Source organism: Papaver somniferum, chromosome 3, assembly GCF_003573695.1.
Source record: "Papaver somniferum cultivar HN1 chromosome 3, ASM357369v1, whole genome shotgun sequence".
Lineage (NCBI taxonomy): Eukaryota > Viridiplantae > Streptophyta > Magnoliopsida > Ranunculales > Papaveraceae > Papaver > Papaver somniferum.
In genome coordinates, this window is record NC_039360.1 from 152275688 (window position 1) to 152297301 (window position 21614).

The 21614-nt window shown below is 36.4% G+C and overlaps 2 protein-coding genes and 1 pseudogene across 2 annotated transcripts; 2 read left to right on the forward strand and 1 right to left on the reverse strand.

The window, feature by feature from the left end:
• The first annotated feature begins 7960 nt into the window (after positions 1-7960).
• On the forward strand, positions 7961-11928 carry LOC113357693 (SH3 domain-containing protein 2-like). The gene is made up of 10 exons (XM_026601128.1): positions 7961-8225; positions 8939-9052; positions 9135-9204; positions 9307-9458; positions 9692-9793; positions 10059-10259; positions 10361-10423; positions 10566-10715; positions 10828-10902; positions 11475-11928. The coding sequence occupies exons 1-10, from the start codon at positions 8166-8168 to the stop codon at positions 11589-11591; spliced, it is 1104 nt and encodes a 367-aa protein (XP_026456913.1). The 5' UTR covers positions 7961-8165; the 3' UTR covers positions 11592-11928.
• A 782-nt stretch (positions 11929-12710) lies between these two features.
• Positions 12711-16901, forward strand: LOC113357691 (protein DETOXIFICATION 46, chloroplastic-like). The gene is made up of 14 exons (XM_026601126.1): positions 12711-13308; positions 13436-13530; positions 13672-13780; positions 13974-14029; positions 14303-14358; positions 14587-14725; positions 14848-14985; positions 15078-15146; positions 15260-15370; positions 15621-15749; positions 15953-16030; positions 16119-16190; positions 16275-16337; positions 16424-16901. Exons 1-14 carry the CDS (start codon positions 12819-12821, stop codon positions 16523-16525), a joined length of 1707 nt encoding a protein of 568 aa, XP_026456911.1. The 5' UTR covers positions 12711-12818; the 3' UTR covers positions 16526-16901.
• Positions 16845-19454, reverse strand: LOC113357692 (annotated as a pseudogene).
• Between the last annotated feature and the right edge of the window lie 2160 nt (positions 19455-21614).

Genomic DNA, 21614 nt, shown 5'->3' on the forward strand with positions numbered 1-21614 from the left:
TTTAAGATCCGTAACGATAACAATTTATGAGAATACTCATTTTAGAGTTTACCTAAAATGACAAAGTCAATCTACGCAATGTTTGTTACATCAGTGCGTAGTATTTTTATCTACCAAAAAGTCCATTTGTATCAAAACTTTGGATTAATAATACGGTGATATATGTTCCCCGATTAGTCCTTACTTATCTCTTTTGCATAATAGGTAGGAACCTACAACTTGTAACTCACTTCCCCTTATATAATGCTCTGAGAAGCCATATGATAGAATACTACTAAATTAGTTTCCCTTTTTTGTCAACAATTTGGAAAGGTGAAATATTATGGATCTTAATTAACTACACAAAAGAGTTATCGAGACTAAAGATAACATACCAGCTTTTTAAGATGATTCCACTAAGTAAACTTAGTGTCTTCATCAATGAGAGATAAGATACATTCACCTCTAATAATTCCACAACCGCACTCTTGATGGCATTATCAAGAGAACAACATGAGCGACCTTTATCTAACAACAAGAAAAGGATTTATCGGACATTAACAAATTTACAAGTAAATTTATATCCCAGAATATTTTTCCATCTTCTCACCAGTTACGAACAAATAAGTTAAAAATGATAATCTTAACATTAGAGCCATCAAGAAATATCACTTTTGTGAGAAAAGAATAACATCGACAAATATTATTCTATATGCGAGTTACGAACAAAGAGAATAACTTTGGTGATATGACTCACATAAGAATTATATCTTCTCTAGCCATGTGCATACATAGAGATTAAAGTTCATGAACTTATTCTCTGGCGGTTAAGCAATCCGAGAGATACATTGATAACTAAGACCATCTTATGGAATCCCTACAATATATTCACAAAGTGCAATCGTGGGAAGATCAATATTGTAATTCTCAAAATAGCTTACTCCTCTTTTAGTCAGTTACGAACAAAAAAAGTGAAGAACTTAACCTATGAGAACATATGAAATTTCTGTTCTAATCGCCAGAACTATGATAGCAAAAAACAAATCTCATAAAATAAGAAATACACTTAATAATTGATAAAGATTAGGTATTGCAATCATCTTAAAAATAAAATTTAACTAAATAAATTTCAATCATTGAAAAATGATAATATTTGAAGTAGTTAAATAAAGTACTTTAAAAACTAGTGTTCCTCCTTAAACAGTAAAAATAAATTCCTACAAGAAGTTAACTATAAAGATAAATGGATCTTTCTCCTTAGGGTGGGACTTTTCATGTTTCTTATTAATGGTGAGATTATTAACAACCATAGGAATACAGGTCCCACCAGAAGAGATTGTGCTTGGAGGCTCCATAATCTCAAAGAATGTGATTTTTGATTTCTCATGAACCACATATATAGCACTCCAAAACCAAATCTTTGAAAGGATTCCAAAAATAGCATGAGAAGAGAAAAAAGAAGATGACATACCATGAGGAGTTTCGAAACGCCACGAATTCTTAAAAATAAGGATTTCGTTCACGAACTATAATTAAAAAATGAAAATAAAAGTGAGATGCCGATAATAATTTTTTTTTCAAATTTGTACAAGGAAGTCTTTTCAACATCATTACTTGAATTTGTGGAGTAATGAAGATGCTTGATTGAGGTAAAATATATGTCTCAAGAATGTATAAAATACCCAAACAATTTATCTCAAGTTTTTTAAGTTTAAATATCAATTGTATGATTAGATTTTTTTTTCTAAAAGCATACCTTTCATCTTAGCTAGTTATGCAGAAGTTCCCATGGATTCTGATCTCATCTCCTGCCTAGGTGTCATACAGGCTAAGAAAAAATCATACCATGAGCATAAGATTTATTGATACCCATATTATAAGTCATTACATTTTGGACTTACTGTTAGAGATGTGGTAGGACTAAGTCATTGAGTGACTTACATTTTTAGGTGCATAAAGAATAATTTGACATTCCAAATTTGGAACTTGGTCAAGAACCAGATAGGATACATGACCCATGTCCTGTACTCATCTCAATAGAGAAGATGCTCAACAAATAGAGATAAATAATTGTTATTCTTTTTTTGTTAATGGCTACAATTGACAAAGTGATGTCATAATTCTAGAACCCTACTTTATTACACAAAATAAATATCAAAGAAGATGAAACTTCAAGTAATAATATTCAGAACACAAACTAGGGTTAGTTTGTCTCAACGCGCTTGTTGTGTACAGTTCTTGTCTCTTTAATGGATGCATGAGATAAGAATGCACTTTTCAACACAATTAGGTTGTGTTGAGGTGAGCATTGGTATGCTCACCACTAGATTCCTGCATGGGTTTGTCAACATCCATATTTTTCGATCATTTAGATCTAGTTCTATTCTTCCTTTAGTTTTATACTTGCCTTTAGAATTGTTCAAACTTTCAGGAAAAGAAGATACAACCTTGCCAACCTTGGATTGATCTGACTATTTGAAGAGTTGAAGCACATTGGTCAAGCGAGAAGTCCTCCATTGCAGTTTGTTGACATACCTTACTTTTTGTTTGTACTTAAAGCACTGTTTAAGATCATGGACTTCCATGGTATAGAAAGTACAGACTCGGTTTGTGGGTGATTGTTCAGAAACACCACTTGTTTCTACAGATGGACACACTTGTGATGATCCTTAACTGTTAACAACGGAATTTTCATCAGTAAGTGAAAAATCCATCACGTCCTCCAGAGTGTTTGATGTAAATTATCAAGGAAACTGTCAAGATTAATGTGAGTATTGCTACATTCATTAAAAGTGACAGATTCAGCCAAGAGCGCAACATTGGAATTCAAGAAAATGCTTTCTCACTTTAGATGAAATTCTTATTAGGAATTCATGTAAGCATGTGACATAATCTGCCTTGAAATTTCACTGAAACATATGCATAATGGTCCAGGGTTCTGGAACCGTGCACAATGATGGTTCATAGTGGCAAAATAGCCTTTGAACTTACAAGCATAAGCAGTGTTCTATAACACTCAAGACTAAACAATAATTCATGAACTTATAATGATTTTGTGAAGAAAGTTGTATTAAAAGTGTTATGAGAGTAGTATCAAAAGCGAACATAGCCATATAAAATAGTTCGTGTACTTCTGCTAATACTAAACTATATAGGTTTGTTAACCCTTGGAATTTCACGGATTCAGGCTCAAGGGGTTTCAAAACTGGGTTTCAAAACTTGTCATTTTGCTAAGTCAGTTGATCGAAGTTTGCAACCCTTTCCCATTCCGTAATTCGGATGAAAAGGGTGCCAAACCGGGTTTGCAAACCTCTACAGTCCGTAGAATTTCTGACATTGGATTTACATATAAGTATGTGTACCTTGAGCCAAGTAATTCTAAACTCTCATAATTAATTTGAAACATTCCCAATAGCCATATACAATATGCACTGTTGCTTGGGTAATTTCCAAATGATCAACTTAAAACAAAAATAGTTGTGAACAATAAATTCTTCTAACTCATATTTCTAAGGATCTAAGAAGATCCATTGCTTGAATCATATTTTGAGAGACAAGCTTGAACTCAATTTTTTTAATAATATTAAATCTATTAAAATCATACGACGTGGTCATAAGATAGAGTGGAAAATGCCATGATTAAATAGGATAAGTTAGTCTTCGCATACCTCTTTGTTGATGGAGTTCTCACAAAATCTTCTCTTGTTCTTCAGTCTTCAATATTCGAGGGCTACTCAGTGATATATGATACTCAACTACCATACTCTAATCCTAGTACGAGTGATACATGTGTATCATTCTCTCTCCGAGAACTAGTGATCCTCAAGATGGATTGAGGATAAAATTGTAATTTAGGAGGGATTACTGATTTAAGGCAATATTCCTATAAAACGAAAATCTTAAGAGGTTTGGGAAACCAAACCAAAGTAAGGAAGTATACCTAGTTAAGGAAATACTTCCTAGACAAGGTAATATTCCTAGAAAGGGAAATATACCTAGAAAGGGAATTCCTAGATAAGGAAATAGATTCCTATAAGGTTTGGGAAACCGTTAAAGCTATAAATAGAGATGTTTAGCTCATAGCTAAGACATGCTAGAAAGTGTGGTTTGACACCTAGAAAAGGAGGTTGAACGCACATACCTAGAGATAAGTTTGTGAGGCAATTAATTATTTTAAAAGCAAGCTTAGAAAATATTTTAAGGTTATTTACCTAGAGAGATTGTGACTGTAACAAAGAGAGAATTGTAATAGTTTTCTTGTTCATAATCTAGAGAAGATATATTTCTTCGAATCTGGTTTCTAGTGTGTTATGTTTTCTAGTTTCGTCTATTATTATTCTGAATTCCGCCTCTATAATAATAGTCACCAAGGTACAGAGATCAATACTTATCAAGTTGACATCACGAGCTAGGTTAGTTTTTAGGGTAAATCCATGTGGTTTATAGTTTTCACTAAATCTCTCTACATAAAACTTGGTGAGGTACTCGAGAAGCTAGAAGATGTTAAGAAAACAAGGGGATCAAGGATGACAAAGTCATATGATGATCCTAAGGAAGACGCACCACAAACTATGGAAGAAAAGGTGGCTACGCTACAGACAGACATGAAGTCAATTCAAGTTACCCTTAAGGAACTGAGCAAATGTATTCATTCTCATACACCCAAGCCGAAGACGAAGAAAAAGATTACACCTTCACCTGAAGCTTCAGAAAAAGATGATTCTGAAGAAGACGATTCGGAAGAAGAAGAGGAAGAGGAAGAAGATGAGGATGACGAAAGTGAGTTTCTTAAAAGTCCTACATCAACTAAACCTCATGGTAAGAATCTGAAAATTGATTTTCGTGTTGATATTCCACCTTACGATGGAAGTGTTGATGTAGAAAAATTGGATGACTGGATTGAACGTCTAGAGACGTATTTTTATTTCTTTGAATATGATTCAAAGGAAAAGATTGCTTTCTCGGCATTAAAGCTACAAAAGCATGCTCTAACCTGGTGGAAAGCTTATCAAATACAAAACTTAGGTAAGGGAGTATTGTCGTGGAAAAGATTCAAGGCAGTTGTAAGAAAGTAATTTTATCTGGTTGGCTACCTTGAGGAGAGATGGTTCAAGTGGTATATCTTGAAGCAGACTTACAACCAAACCGTACAAGAATATACTTCGGAATTTCAAAATCAAGCTACGATTTTGGATTTAGACTTGGGAGATTATATTATCTATATGAAATATATTTCCGAATTCCATGAGTATATACGGAAGGAGTTGAAGATGTTTTCGGTGGATACTATCTCCGAAGCAAGCATAAAAGCTAATGCCATCGAAGGCAGGCTGAAGAAAACTGATGTTGAGGGAAATGTCAAGGGAAAGTCTGGAAGTTTCGTCGCTAAAGTAGATGAAAGGAGCAAAGAGAAAGGGAAGTCTAATGATCAAGAAGGTTTAGTTTGTAAACATTGCAAACGAACAGGGCATGTTGTTGATAAGTGTTGGATGAAGTATCCTAATCTAAAACCAAAATGGTTGCAGAAGAAAGAAGCCATGATGGAAACACTAGTCGCACAAGCTCCAAAAGAAGTCCAAGGACTAACAGAACCTAATCAAAAGCTATCTCTAATGGCAGGAGGCCTAGAAGAACTTACGAAAGACGATACCAGAGAACGACTCTTCATGGTTAAGATACAGGTTAAGACAACACTAATAGATGTTGTTATTGACCCGGGAAGTCAGAAGAATTTACTTTCACATTCTTTGGTACAGAAGTTGGGTTTGAAAACTTTCAAACATTCGAAACCCTATCCTTTAGGGTGGCTTCAAAAGGAAGGTGGTCTACAGGTTGCAGAGTAGTGCAAGTTCAAGTTTGCTTTTGATGAGTCATACATTGACGAGGTTACATGCAACGTGGTTCCATTGGATGTTTGTCAAGTTGTACTTGATAGTCCTTACTTATGGGATCGAGATGCGGTTTTACATAGGAGGGAGGAGAAGTATACCTTTACCAAAGATGGGAGAACTTTTGTAATACGAGCTATTGGCTCTCCTCTTGAGGGGGAAAGCTTGATTACAGCCACTCAGGCTAAACGGTTGGTGAATGATAGTACAAAGTTCATTCTCCTTGTAATCCGTTCTCTTGATGAGAAGCCGAGTAGAGTTTGTTTGGAAGTTCTAACCAAACAAAAATAAGAAGACCTAGAAAGGTTGAACATGTTTGAACCACCATTACTAGATAATGACGGAGATGTGAAAGACTTGTGGTTTGATAGAGAAGAACCACTCGAAGAGGATTGTATTGCGGAGCGAAGAGTGACTAAGATAAGACAAGAAGATAAGGACGCTTTTCTAATTGGAAGTCAAAGTCAAGTTCCCAGCAAGGAGAGATGGTTCAGCAGGGTGAAAGGAACTCTTGAGTTCCCTAACCTCTAAATATAACTTTCACAGGAGTTCAAGTTCTTGGGGGGGGGGGGCATGATACATGTGTATCTTTCTCTCTCCAAGAACTAGTGATCCTCAAGATAGATTGAGGATATAATTGTAATTTAGGAGGGATTACTGATTTAAGACAGTATTCCTATAAAAGGAAAATCCTAAGAGGTTTGGAAAACCAAACCAAAGTAAGGAAGTATACCTAGTTAAAGAAATACTTCCTAGACAAGGTAATATTCCTAAAAAGAGAATTCCCATATAAGGAAATAAATTCCTATAAGGTTTGGGAAACCGTTAAAGCTATAAATAGAGATGTTTAGCTCATAGCTAAGACAGGCTAGAAAGTGTGGTTTGACACCTAGAAAAGGAGGTTGAACGCACATACCTAGAGATAAGTTTGTGAGTCAATTAATTATTGTAAAAGCAATCTTAGAAAATATTTTAAGGTTATTTACCTAGAGAGATTGTGAGCGTAACAAAGAGAGAATTGTAATAGTTTTCTTGTTCATAATCTAAAGAAGATATATTTCTTCGAATCTGGTTTCTAGTGTGTTCTGTTTTCTAGTTTTCGTCTATTATTATTCTGAATTCCGCCTCTATAATAATAGTCACCATGGTACAGAGATCAATACTTATCACCGAGACTTGATTTTAGTAGACTAAAAATCAAGAAATAGTTTTCTGCAACTAATATTGACAACAAGCTTGAGATAGCAAAACTTGCGAGTTCGACCGAGCAATGCTCTAACAGTTATTATAAAAAACATAACGCATTTTAAATATCAATTAAACAAATTCAAATACGACTTACCACATCGACTTCAGTTTCACCGCTCATTTTCCAATGATTGATTTGCATCATCAAAGCTACCCAATTGTTCATGTCTTCGTTGATTATATTATAACGACCTGAAAACACAATAACATCACGACTTTTTGGATTCCCAGTTTCCTGATAAGAATGTTTAAAAATATTCTCCCAAAGCGTGTTATGTTATTGTTGAACACCATTGATATGGTCAAGCGTAAAAACTATATAAGCTCTGCAAAGTGCAAATAACTTTATCTTCATCCTGACGATACTCGCGGACTTTTGGTGATGAAGCATTTTCAATTGGAGCATTTTGTATTTGTGATGAACCTGCCATTTTGGAAGATAGGAACATAAAGTTTGAAATCGGAAGACATTTGTTTGATTTTATAAGAATTTTGGAAGAAAAAGCCTGAAATTATAGAAGGTGTGATTTTGGAAATGAAATAAGCTGAATTTACGGATGAACCTAGTCAAGGCCGAGCGTCTCAAATTGAGTCGCTCGACTCGACTTGAAAAGGGATGGGCAAATGCTAGAGCCTCTGCCTATTCCATTGTATGGTGGTGGTGGATAAATTTTCTCGATGGGAATGTGTAAATTTGCTAATTTGTCCATCCACTGGGCTTGCTGTGACGGTATAACAGATGGCAGAGTATCAGCGTAAGAGACTGTCGATTGATGTTACTATGCGAGAGCAAAAAGTCATTACACACAGACAGACAACAAACGCTCTCGACTGTCTGTGATGAGTTAGATAGAGAGAGAAAGAGAGAAAAGGAAATACAAACGTCCGATTCAATTAGGTTCTCTGTGTCTCTCTCAACTGCCAAAAACATTTGAAAGTCCATTCTCTCTATCCTTCTCTCTTACTTCTCCGTGATCTCTCCTAACCTTACTTGTTAAATCTCCACTAGATCTCTCTCGCCCTACTCAGACTTGCTCAAGCAGTTTGTGAATGGATGCCATCAGGAAACAAGCGACAAAGCTAAGAGAGCAAGTAGCTAAGCAACAACAGGTACTTTTCTTCTTACCTTAACAAGAAATTCTTACTGTTTAATTTTTGATCCAATGGAACTAACACTTGACACAGAAAAGAGATCTCCTTTCCAAAACATTTTAGATTATTATTTTATTTCTGATAAATATGTTATTTGGGTATTTTGTAGGTCAAAATTAACATTGATTTTATTATGTGAGTTTTGTTGATTTGCAAGTTTTAGATTGTCAAAGAGTGTCACGTGGTTTGGGTTTTGGTTAGATATCTTCTTTTATTTTTTTCAACTGTGATCAGGATAGGCTGATTGTTGCATTTGTAGAATGTGTTAAGTACTTAAACGCCACATTGCAAAGGCAACAGATTTAGGTTAATGAGAATGCTATTCATACAAATTACAAGATGTGGTTCTAAGTTGGCATGTCTCCGTGCCTCAATTAATTGCCCGACTACTGTAGAATCGTTCTTAATCATTTACTGTAAGATCGCTTTTCTAGCATTTGATCTAGAGTTGATTACTTTTGGTTCAGAAAGCTAGTGTTTCAAATTGTTTTTGTGTAGATTTTTAGCTCAAGATTGTTGAATTTCCCAGGCAGAGTAGGATAAGAATGAAGATTGGTTGGTGGGTCACTCATTTGTTGCCTCTTGGAGTCCTCACTATTGAATTATCCTTGTCACAATTTTTTCCGAATAATTTTCTTGACAGTAGTTTCCCCTGCTTAATTCTACTTCAGGCTGTCTTCAAGCAGTTTGGGGGACATGGAGGTTCAGAATTCGGTAGTGATAATGCAGATGTTCAGCAGCATCAAAAACTTGAAAGGCTTTACATATCTACTCGTGCTGGCAAGGTTCTCCTCCGTCCTTTAATGTGTTCCATACTTTAAAAAACTGATGTATTTTCATCCTATGACTATTGTTCTCTTTATTCAGCATTTTCAAAGGGATATAGTTCGTGGTGTTGAAGGTTATATTGTTACAGGGTCCAAACAGATAGAAATAGGTATTTCGTTGAAGCTTTGCCTTTCATGTCCTTTTCCAATTTTCAAGTCTGGCATGCCCATGATTTGAGAAGCTATGAACTTACATTATGACTTCTCAACAGGTTCAAAACTGTCAGAAGATAGCAGGAAATATGGTGCCGAAAATACATGTACCAGCGGCAACACGTTGTCAAAAGCTTCATTAAGTTATGGACGGGCTCGTAGTCAAATGGAAAAGGAGCGCAGTAATCTGCTGAAAGCCCTTGGTACACAGGTATCGTTGTATCCTTAATATGAAATATGTAAACAGATGGATCAGTGGATAATGGATGTAAGCATATCTTTTGTTGTTACCAGTTTACAGTTGAGGATCATGATGTTGGTTACCGATTGTAAGGCCATCATGTTCATTGTGAATTTCTCGTCTCATATCCTTCGTGCTATTAGTAGGCATGTACGTTCTTCTAGTAAAGATTCAAAAATAATACGAATGGCTTGAATCTCCAGGTTGCTGAGCCATTAAGAGCAATGGTAATGGGAGCTCCGTTGGAGGATGCTCGACATCTTGCTCAACGATACGATAGAATGCGACAAGAAGCTGAAGCCCAGGTACTACTAGATATGGTTTTTTCTTGCTAAGAAAGAATTTTCCTTTTTTGATGATTATAAGCCCTTCTAACTGCAGGGCAAAAATTATCGTCTTTTTCCCCAAAAAAAGAAATATAAAAGAGGTAGGTTGGTGTGGATGGGACTTCTGTTCTTCTGGCAGAAATTTGTGAAACACTTGGTTGTTTCAAGTTGCTTTTCTGTGTGATATCATTTATTTTTTTCTCATACAATCTTTCTGTTCTCATCTCGGTTTGGACCTAGGTAGGCTATTGAGGTCTCCAAACGTCAAACTAGAGCGAGGGAATCAACAGTAAGTGCTGACTATTGTGTAAAACTTGAAGCTGCTGAAGCAAAACTGCAAGATTTAAAGTCCAACATGGCAATATTAGGGAAGGAAGCTGCTGCAGCAATGTCTGCTGTGGAGGCTCAGCAGCAACGGTTAACACTCCAGCGCCTTATTTCAATGGTAATGCTTCGGATATAGGTTTACTTAAATGAAGATTCCATAACTACCAGGACATCTTATATGAAAACTAATACTATTGTCAATTTCTCCATACACTGAAGGTTGAATCCGAGCGCACTTTTCACAATAGAGCCCTCCAGATACTTGATCAGCTTGAAGGCGAGGTATGGTTTATGATTACATTTGCAGTAATACTTCTCATAGATCAGTAGCTTAAGTGCTAAAGCTAGGTGTTTTATGTGGAATTCTAACTGTTTTTGCTTTGACACTCGCGAGGATTTAACCATGACTCGTTCTGTATAGCAGATGGTATCAGAGCGCCAACGGATTGAAGCATCTCCCACACCAGCTGTGGACAACTCTATGCCACCTCCTTCATATGAACAAGTAAATGGTGTGTTTGCTTCATCTGCATATGATGGAGTAACAGATAGCATTAGTTACTTTTTGGGCGAGGTAATTGTTCCTGCCCCACCACTCCATATTTTGTTATTTATCATATGGTAATATTATGTATTCAACTACTCATACCCGGTCTCTTATTTTGTTACATATATCTACTTTTTAGGTTGTACATTCATACCTAGCCGAGTCCAGTGTGGAGCTGAATTTATCAGTTGGTGACTACGTTGTCGTACGAAAGGTTCTTGTACAATTTTTTGTGATCTTTTGATATATATAAATTCTCTCTGTTATGTATGCATTTTCCTCTTTGTTAATATTAGTTGTTAAGATGAAGAAGGAGAAACAAGAAAGAAAGAAAAGAGCAATTATTACTTTTAAGTATCAAATATTGTCTTTACAGTCCAAAATCTTGTCATATCCCCATAGTTTGTAGTTAAAACTAATTTGCTTCGAGATCTAGGTGTCTACTTTTATATCCCACTGAAGCACCACCCGAAGCTATACTAAAAGTAGACACCTAGTAGAGTCTCGAAAGTACTATATATAAGTTTAGTTTGGGGTAATTTTAGTTTAATCGTCTCATGCAAGTGGTATTCATAACTTGACTTGATTAAGTCAAAACCTGGAAGCTATGTAGAATGGCACTTTCGTGTATTTAATTTAACCCTTGAAGTTCACTTTACTAGTTTGTTGATAATTTTGTGCTGATCTTTCTCTTGTTTAATACAGCTTCACGTGATGTGCAATTAGTTTTGATTCATCCACATTTACCAATTTTTGTAATTTTTTTTTTTTTTTTGCCATCGGCAGGTAGCGAACAATGGTTGGGCAGAAGGTGAATGCAAAGGAAGAGCAGGTTGGTTTCCTGCTGGATTCGTTGAAAGACGTGAACGTGTTCTTGCAAGCAAGATGGCTGAAGTATTTTGATAACCTATCTTGCATAAAATTGATTTTTACGGAGGAAGAAAAACTTGGCATCAATACTGTGTGCATATCTTCGATTTTCCTGTTCTTCTTTTTGTTAATCACTTGAAAAGGTAGAGCGCGCATGCAACAGTTTTTCCTGTGAAGAGAAGTATGTTATATGTGATATATAGATAGATCTGTAATGTTGTAAGTTTTTTTTTTCCTTTCATATTATATTTATTTTGTTACACAATTCATCCTCTTTTTAGTTGGGGTGACAATCTGTTTTTGTTGTTTCCTCCATTTGCCAAATATATTGTTGATAATTCACAAGTGAAGAGACTAATATTGAGTGGCTTTCAAATTTTCATGATACTGACATCATGATACCGTTAAAATATCAAACGACTTATTTTTCTCTCTCTCTTGATACAACTTTACAATAATGGATGCATATCTCATTTTATGTATGATTGTGTGATCCATGTAATTCGATTATAAGGGTTTGCAATTTTCTATATATGATTGCGATTGGTCTTTTGTATTCCTGTGACTTGTTTGACTAGGTGAAACTTCCACGTTTTGAGAAAATTACAATAAGAAGGATCAAATCCAACCAAACGACAATTATGGCCAGTAAGGTGCCGTTTAGCTTTCGTCCCAGTCTAGTCTATAATTATTTAAGTTATTAATTGATGAAATTACCTGACGCAGCAAGCACTCGCACACACCGAGCAAAATGCAACCACTTTTCCGCCTTTCCTTGGGAGACTAGTTGTTTTTCTTTTGCCACTGTTCATGCCAGACAGGTAAATATATTGAATTAAGCACTAGGCTTATATCTGACAAAATGAAAACTTGGGGAACCATGTAGTTCACTCGCACACACCCAGCCATAATGTGACTTTTATATTGTGCACGACTTGACGATTATTTCCATGCATAATTGCGGTTCTATTCTGAACCTAAACTCTCTCCGAAGTCCAGATATCTGATTGACTGACGCAAAAGGACAAGTGCACTATAGTTACGAGGGGAATTTTCTCAGCCGTTGGCAAAAGCCTGAACAAAACCAAAACGAAACATAGACAGCAGCAGATTCAGAAGCGACAGCAGCAACTCTCATCATATTTTTTTTCCTTCTACTACCACTAACAAAAGTCCATACTTAAAAACAACATCCACATTTCTTTCATTTCTCTCCCGCTAAAACTCTCTCTTCTCTCTCCTCTTTCACCACCAGCAATAATGGAAATCAAAACCCTAAATCTCTCTAGTCATTCCCCTTTCAGAAACCCTAATAATCGACGATTTTATCCTTGTTCATCTTCAGCCATTGTTGCTCACTTCCCCCATTATCTTCCTCTTCCACAGCTTTCTCATATTTCTTCTATTTTAACATCTTCTTCCTTCAGAGCCAACCAACGTTTCAGAATATCTTGTATAACTCCTATAGATCAAAATTTGATCGAAACCCCTAATGATTTGACTGAAGAAGATTCAATTGTTTCTACTTCTTCCCAAGTAGAAGTTGAAAGTGATCCGTCTCAGGGAATTATTAGTTCGGTGAAAGAAGGAATAAATGTTGAGATTGTTAATGATAGTATTTGGATGCAAATAAAGGAAATTGCTTTATTTGCAGGACCTGCTGCAGGGTTATGGTTATGTGGTCCACTTATGAGTCTCATTGATACGGCCATTATTGGACAAGGGAGCTCTTTAGAGCTTGCTGCATTAGGTAATTCATTAAGATTTTTTGCTTCGAATTTTTAAGTTGGAGGTTTTGGTTTTCAGCAAATGATTTTTTTGTTTTTGTTTTGTTTTGTTTTGTTTTGTTTTGGATGTTGGTTAAAATTGATTTGCAGGGCCAGCTACAGTTGTGTGTGATTACTTGAGTTATGTGTTTATGTTCCTCTCCATTGCCACATCTAATATGGTTGCAACATCTCTTGCAACAGGGGTAAGTTTTCACGTCTACTTGGTTTAGATATATGAACTTGCTAATGTGGTTTGGTTAATAGTTGTTTAAAACATAACATGTATTCTGATGGTTAAAAAGCTAATCCAGACATGTTTACATTTGTGTTGTCATATGTTGCAGGATAAGAATGATGTACAACACAAGATATCTATCTTGCTCTTTGTTGGTTTCGCTTGTGGATTGGGAATGCTTTTGCTCACTAAATTCCTGGGCATAAAGCTATTAAGCGGTAAAAAAGACTGTTGATTTCTTCATAATAAAGTAACTCATTTGGTTGTAGTACTGGGAATTCGAGCATGCTTGAGCCCCAAAAATAAAGTTCACCGATTCTCATAAGAAGGAATACTGTGAAGGACGAAGCAAATCCATATTGAGTATTTGATTGCCAATTTTATTTATCCGGGTTTCCTGTCATTGTTAAGGTTTTACTGGGGCACAGAATTTGCATCTAGTACCAGCTGCCAACACATACGTCCAGGTTTGTTTGCAAACGAGTAAACCTTTCACTGATTTTATTATTATGTGCAAGGAAATCTGCTTTCATGATACATCCCGCATACAAAGTCATGTCAATAACAAAAATTAACCTTTAGAGGTTTGGATATTGGTTCAAGTTATTTGTAAAATTTCACGTCTACAACTCTATATAAAATGAACCAGTTTACTTATTCCTAATGAAGTTCTTGTATTCACATTATATCCATAAATTTTGTTTACTTTTATGTGTATTCTGACTTTGTTTTTTATGTAGATTCGAGGCCTAGCATGGCCTGCTATTCTCGTTGGCTGGGTTACTCAAAGTGCTAGGTATGGATATTCAAGTGTAAGCTAATTGCTTGGTACATGGCACAAATGTGTCTGTCTCTATGTTAAAATAGTAATTGTGAAAAACCCTAAAAATCAGGTTATGTTTTACTTGTATGGAGTTGTTGAAGGGTTTTCTCTATCCATGATATTTATGATAAAATTTCAAAAATCAAGGCCCTTGTCGCTCTTGTTTTATTCACAATCCTATCTTCCTTTTGTGGTACCCAGTCTTGGCATGAAAGATTCGTGGGGACCGTTGAAGGCTTTGGCTGTTGCCAGTATAGTAAATGCAACTGGTGATATTGTACTGTGCATGTTCTTAGGCTATGGAATTGCTGGTGCTGCCTGGGCAACGATGGTCTCACAAGTGCGTCTCCACGTTCTAGTTGCTTTATGATGGTTATGCTATCATAGTGTGGCTTTTTATATTTCAGTGTTACCAAACTGGACATTTTTTTTCCAAGTAGTGACTTGCAAAAACTGTTCCAGGTAGTTGCTGCCTTTATGATGATTGGGGCTTTAAAGAACAAAGGCTACAATGCTTTCTCCATAGCTATCCCGTCAGCTAAAGAACTTCTGCAGATATTTGAACTCGCTGCTCCAGTGTTCGTAACAATGATTTCCAAGGTTTGGTACATATTAATAGGTTATGTTGCGCAGTTTTTCTACATGTAGTTCTTTCTTCTATCTCTGATTGTCCGAGTTCTACTGATAATCAGGTGGCATTTTATTCTTTCCTTGCATACTTCGCTACATCTATGGGTACTCGCAAAATTGCAGCTCATCAGGTTAACGTTATACCAATCTGTAGATTTAAGATGTCTGTGTTCTCCTCTATTGCTGTTTTATATTTGTAGAACCTGATGGGTGTGATGACAACTTTTTTATTATGTAATTTCAGGTTATGATTCAGGTTTATTGTATGTGTACTGTATGGGGTGAGCCTCTCTCCCAAACTGCACAGTCCTTTATGCCTGAGTTAATATGTGGAATCAATAAAAGCTTGCAAAAGGTTATATTCCTTCATAAAACTACAGCAGTATCATCGTATGTCTTTGGTTTAGTTTGCTGACCTTTTTTTTAGGCATAAATAGGAGACCTCTTATATGGTCATATTTGTTTTCAGAGTGTTACGCGAGTGGTGAGTTTATTTTGCCGTATTTATTCAGCAGGAGTTAAAATATTGTTATTGTTTAATTTGTTAAATTTATGAGCTTATCTTTATTAGATATACGTGCTGAAGGTTTTATAACATCACACAGGCACGGATGCTTTTAAAGTCGCTTTTGGTCATTGGAGCCATAGCTGGAGCAATACTGGGAGTTGTTGGAACATCTGTCCCTTGGTTGTTCCCAAATCTTTTTACAACTGACGCTGAGGTCATTGGTGAGGTTAGTTTTATTTCTTCCCGTGTTTCTAGTTTCTTAACCCTTGTCGGTTTCAGTATCATCAATGTTCGATTTATGGGGAAGAGAACAATAAATATCACAGACTTAGATAAACAGGGCACTTAAAATTGGTAGTATTTGTTTATGCACATGTCTCTTATTTTGTGGATATTTACATGGTTCTTCATTTTGTTTCATCCATGCAGATGCACAAAGTGTTGCTACCGTACCTCATAGCGTTAATAGTTACACCATCAACACATAGCCTTGAAGGGACGCTGCTGGTATTTATGAATTTAAGCTTCTAGGTTCGATCATTTTCCATGGTTGTTCAATTTACAGCTTTCAACCGTTTCTTCTTATATTGCACAGGCTGGCAGAGATCTTAGGTTCCTAAGTATATCTATGAGTGGATGTTTTACTTTGGGTGGGCTTCTGGTGTTGGTACGTAATAAGTCTACTCCTTGGTCTCATAACCTTTCGTATGTTAGCCATGATTAACAATTCTAATGTACGTTTAATTTTCAGCTAGTAAGCAACAGAGGTTTTGGACTTGCAGGGTGTTGGTGGTCTCTCGCAGCGTTTCAATGGGTAAACTTGACATCAACTGCCGCTCCTATGTTTTAGTAAAAAATTTGTCTACAGCACTAATCAAACATTCCCACTTTTTTTTTCAGGCTAGATTTTTTCTCGCTCTGAGTCGCCTCACTTCTCCAACTAGCTTTCTACAGTCTGATAAATTGATCCTTAGTCAAGTGGAAAAGGTGAAAACCACATAGGATGCATTCAGCAGAAAGATTGGCGGCAAAGGCCTGCCTCATTCTGTTAATTGTATCGGCTGGGTTAATTTGCTCAGCCTGTAAAAGAACTGGCGAGGCGTTAGTAGCAGAACATCCAATCAACAATATTCATTTAGGCGTAAAATTATTTCACTCTGCAAATATTGTTTTTCACGAAGACGAAGAAGAAAAGTAAGTCCCTGAAGAAAGCAGCAGTACAAATGTACGATTGTTGCATTATGGTAGTCCTTGAAGAATTTGTAGGATCAGTTAAGCAATACTGTAAACTATAAACGTAGATTGTCCTTAGATTGTCATATGTAAAACTTAAAACTCTTGTTTCATTCCTGTTTACTGAAAGCATGTTGTTCATTAATTATGTACCACATAAATATATCCCCAAAACATCAAAACACTGACCAGATTAGCTTCTGAATACATCCTGGCCGCTACATACCTTCTTGGCCATTGATATTTACAAGCCCTATGGTCAATTTTCTATATTTGAGACTGAGTCTGCATGAGATCCCTGGAAACCCTTCAATGCCAGCAGGGCAGCACCATATGCAGCTTCAGTTTGAACTGCCCGACTCACGGGTAAGCCTAGCACTTTCTCTCTAATCTGTATCCATATCTCATTTTTTGAGCCTCCTCCTGCTGTAAACACTTCTTGAACTTCACTTGCACCGAGCTCCTTCAGTAACCCATAAGCTTTCGCCTGCACTTCACATACAAATGGTGAGGCATGTATAACTGGAGACAGAAAGAGGAAAAAGCAGAGTCGTTCCCTTACCTCAATGCGTGCAATGGATTCAAGTATACCATGCAAGTACTCGGCATCACTTTGTGGGCGTGGTTGTAATCTGCGCAAGTGCAGGAAATTAGTTTGTCTCTTGACTCCGGGAGCAAACCAGTTGACAAATTTGGATGCTCAACAGTACCAGCCTTCCTTAGAAGGATACATCTGGTGAAAAGTTAAATACCTTGGGGCCATTTTTGGGTCTGCCAGAGGGAACCGTTCCCCAACTGCTGGGAGAGGGTAGTAATCAAGGGGAGAAGATATCATTGGATCGATTTGTCCACTCAGTTCTTTTAATTCTTCATCAGTGAAGATCTGTCTAAGAACTGCACCACCAGTATTTGATGCACCTCCAACAAGCCATTTATCATCAAGGCGATGGCTATAAACCCCGTATCGCGCGTCGTCAATTCTGTTAGTACTGAGTAGTTTAACAGCAAGCGTTGAACCCAAAGAGGTTACCTATTTACAAAGACAGTTGAAGATTTAACTTTTAAGAATTTGGGACTGAAAGAGTAAATTTATTGGTTTCACTAGCTGACTGCACCATGATAAAGGTAGAACCCAGTGGAAAACTCACAGCTTTTCCAGGTTCTGAAGCACGTGCTGCAAGAAAAGCAGCGATGCTATCTGTTGTTCCTGTACAGAAAATACAATCTTTCGAAAAACCTGCATGTACCATTAATTTTTTTTAAGCGTTCAATCTGGAGATTCAGAAAGGAAAACAACTAAACCAACCGTATACCATATTGGTCTCTGATATCTTCTACTATGCAGCCAATGGAAGTTCCAGGAGCTCTAACAGAAGGTAACATCATTGAGTATGGCTGAGAAGTAACCACTTGGGATATGACTCGATTTCAGGATCATATCCGACCTATGAAAATTAGAAAGTCAGACAACATGATGCTATAGAGAGATATGAAGGCGAAAATCAGACAGATTCAAAGACCAAAGAGTACCTTTAGAGCGTTGTTATAGTCTGAAACTCCAATCTTACCATGAAGAAGCCACAATAGCCAATTAGCTTGATGCAACAATGATGCAGCATCTTTACTTAAATTATATGAATTCCACCACGAAACAATTACAGAGGGTAGAAGAACCAGTGCAGACTGTATGATTCTCCGGAGCAATGGACTTGACCAATGGTAAAGCATCGGGACAACTCTCATTGTAGAGAAAAGGTTTCCATAATGGCTCACCTGTCTTACTGCCATAATAACATTGGATGTTATAAACATAGTATTAGATAGTACATGTTTTGAGCATAAAAGACATATTAAACATGTTTTTCTTTAGTTCAAAAGTGGAAACCATATCTCTATTTGGTAACACACCTGTCAACTACAATGGTTGTGGCTGAAGTTCCATCGATAGAAATTGAAACAATAAATGGACGGAGACTATAAGGAATATCTTCAAGTAGCAAGAATAGAGTCATTTTCCATGAACTTGTCCAGTCCACAGTGTTCCCATCCTGTCTAGACAACCAAAATAAGTAATGTACCACGAGAACAACGATACCCAAAACTACAACCTATCAATAATTCCAAGTTCTCGGAAAGGGTTTATATAGTTCCTACTTTGCAAAATTGCTTGTTGGTGACACTAATTTTTTTTTTTTTTTTTTTTATCAATATGACACTAACCTTACATGGTGGATAATCTCTTTTACGTTCAGCATAAATTACTCCTTGCTTGTCAATAATAACGTAGCGAGCTCCGGATGTCCCAAAATCCATACCAAGAAAAAGATTTTCAGTAACTTGCTGAACAACATCGTGGTCCTGACTCCCTTCCTTATTAATACTGGAAGCAGTAGCCACTATTGATGCGGTTCTTCTCATTTTTGTAGCTTTGAATTTTTTTGCAATACTAAACAATTTCCCTGAGTATATGTGAGAACATCCTACACATGCAGAGAATTTCTAGACTGGTTAAGAAAATTGATTGAGCATTAGATTAACCAATTAATGCAAAATTAGTTACCAAAAGGAGCGTAAATTCATAAGTAACTGTGTGTGAGAGAGAGAGAGACCTTTCTTGATTGGAAGGGATGAAGGAGCAAAGCACCATGGTGAACAACACTGTAGAAGTTGTTGTGTTGGCATCTTTGGCTACGCTGCTTCTCTACAATAGGATAATAATAATAAAAAAAAATGTTCAAGATTAGGTGATACATACCACATGATAGACCGATAAGGGCCACTGAACTGACTCGCATTGCCTTGTCCATGACGGTTGATGTGTCATAAGTGCATAATTTATATGATTTCAGTGCCCATTCCACACTTGTTTTAGCTATTATTCTTGCATATTTTCGTATTATTACTCTTGTTTTCTCTCATTTGTTTCTATTAGGTGAATCATCCAAAAAGGAGCTACAAAGTGCTAAAAAGAGCTGAGAAGAGAAGTATTCCAAGTATCCAAGTGCCCAAGTCCAAGAGAAGTGGAAGAAGTGCGACGAAAAGGAGCAAAACGCTCAAAATCAAGAGACGGGCCAAAGACCAAGATTAACTCATTCAAATTCAGGATTTCTCATTACCATCTTGAAGAGAATTGAAAGAGGAAAAAAATGCAAAAAAAATGAGGTCATTCCGAGTTCGGACGAAGAAGTTACGACCAAAACATGTTTTATCGAATACCGAAGACATGTCTGTGGATTAAAGAGTTTACATACTGGTTTGCAAACCAAAGTTCATGGATACTTTTCTAAAAAGATGGTTTGCAAACTATTGAAGGCTAAGAACCGGTTTTAGGTCTTTCTCTCGTAATTTAGGATCGGGTTCCTTAACCGACTAGGATACTTGGAGGCCAAGCATTGTAAACCTATATAATTAGGTATTAGGCCTTCCAAAGAATATCATAGAATCTCGTATCATAATCTAGGGTTTACTTATACATCAAAAATCTAGGGTTTACCCCTTTAGGGGGGAACCACCATTATTCATCTTCTTTGTAATATGAGCAGTAAATCCTTTGTTGATTAAGGATGAATTCAATGTTCTAAGCGTGAAGCTTTATTAATAATACAAGTTTATTTGAAGTTTTAATCATCATCATTTGTGTTTTATTATATCTAGGGTTTATGATTGATTCTTAGATTGGTTTGGGTGCGCAACTAGATTAGTCTATTGATCATTCTATTGCTAGTAGAGATTTGAGCGATCCGTAATTGTCAATCATCTCCTACACAAATAGACATGAGACCTTACAGAGGGATTTTGTAAAGCAATCGTGTGTGAAAACAATACCAGTAAGTGAACCGAGCATACTGAGTTTAACTGTTGGGATCAAACCTAAATTCACAAACCCTAAAGCGTTCGATTGAGCACCTTGTAAGCGTACCTCAAGGCGGCTCAGTTGGATAGAATCCGGTGACTAAGCATACCTGTTATCTGGTGATACAAGGAGCTTTGGGGATAGCTAAGCGTACATGTTGTCTATGGTTGGTGATGAATAGTTCTAACGGAAGATAGATAAGTATTCTGATCCTGTTAACGCTTGGCAACAACGAAGGATTCTTTAATCATCTCTTTTCTTCTTATTGTGTTTTTATTTATCTTATAACAAATCCCCCATTTGTTATTTTATTTATTTTGCTAATACAAATAACCTATCAATTACACAGCTCTCTGTGGGAACGATCTCATACTACCACTATATTACTAGTTAATTAGTGAACAATATATTTATTAATTTGTTGTGCCTACGATAGCCCATACACTGTGCTTTTATTTTTTAGGAACACTCATAACTTGTGCATTCCAGTTTTGGATATCTAACTAATTCATAATAATGATTAGGAGGCTTTCATCTTTCTAATTATTTGAATAGTGAATCTATTATTAACGACCCAGGAGCGCTTTCCCACGAGAGAACCGGTTTTTTTCAAACTTTTCTTCTTCTGAAAATTTCTTCAAATCATGAGCGGCTAATCAGCCGTCTCATGGGCTCTGATGGCAACAATATCAACGGATTCATAGGGTTTCTGCTTGATGTGGGATCTGATAATATTGTTTTTCAAAGCTAGACAATTTTAGTGGGGGATACAATCAAAGATGAGAAAAAAGAAGAAAAAAGGAAGATCTGATTTGAAGACTCACAAAAGAGGATATTTATTTTTAGATTTGTGCTCTGATAATCTCACACGGATGCTTATGGTTTCATATTTCAGAGATCACGCAATGATTTAGAGTCCTGTTATTAGAAGGGAAAGAATTGATACGAGGAGGGAAAGAATTCGGCCAAATTCTAGTCAATGTGCGGTCAAAGTCGGATACAAAG

Excerpts from the sequence above, each read along its gene's own strand:
- LOC113357693 (XM_026601128.1), top strand. The coding sequence starts at position 8,166 with ATGGATGCCATCAGGAAACAAGCGACAAAGCTAAGAGAGCAAGTAGCT. Across the intron at positions 10,260-10,360 it reads TCCAGCGCCTTATTTCAATG|GTTGAATCCGAGCGCACTTT; the intron begins GTAATGCTTCGG and ends CATACACTGAAG. Across the intron at positions 10,424-10,565 it reads TTGATCAGCTTGAAGGCGAG|ATGGTATCAGAGCGCCAACG; the intron begins GTATGGTTTATG and ends TCTGTATAGCAG.
- LOC113357691 (XM_026601126.1), top strand. The coding sequence starts at position 12,819 with ATGGAAATCAAAACCCTAAATCTCTCTAGTCATTCCCCTTTCAGAAAC. Across the intron at positions 14,030-14,302 it reads CTGCCAACACATACGTCCAG|ATTCGAGGCCTAGCATGGCC; the intron begins GTTTGTTTGCAA and ends TTTTTTATGTAG. Across the intron at positions 16,338-16,423 it reads CTCTCGCAGCGTTTCAATGG|GCTAGATTTTTTCTCGCTCT; the intron begins GTAAACTTGACA and ends TTTTTTTTTCAG.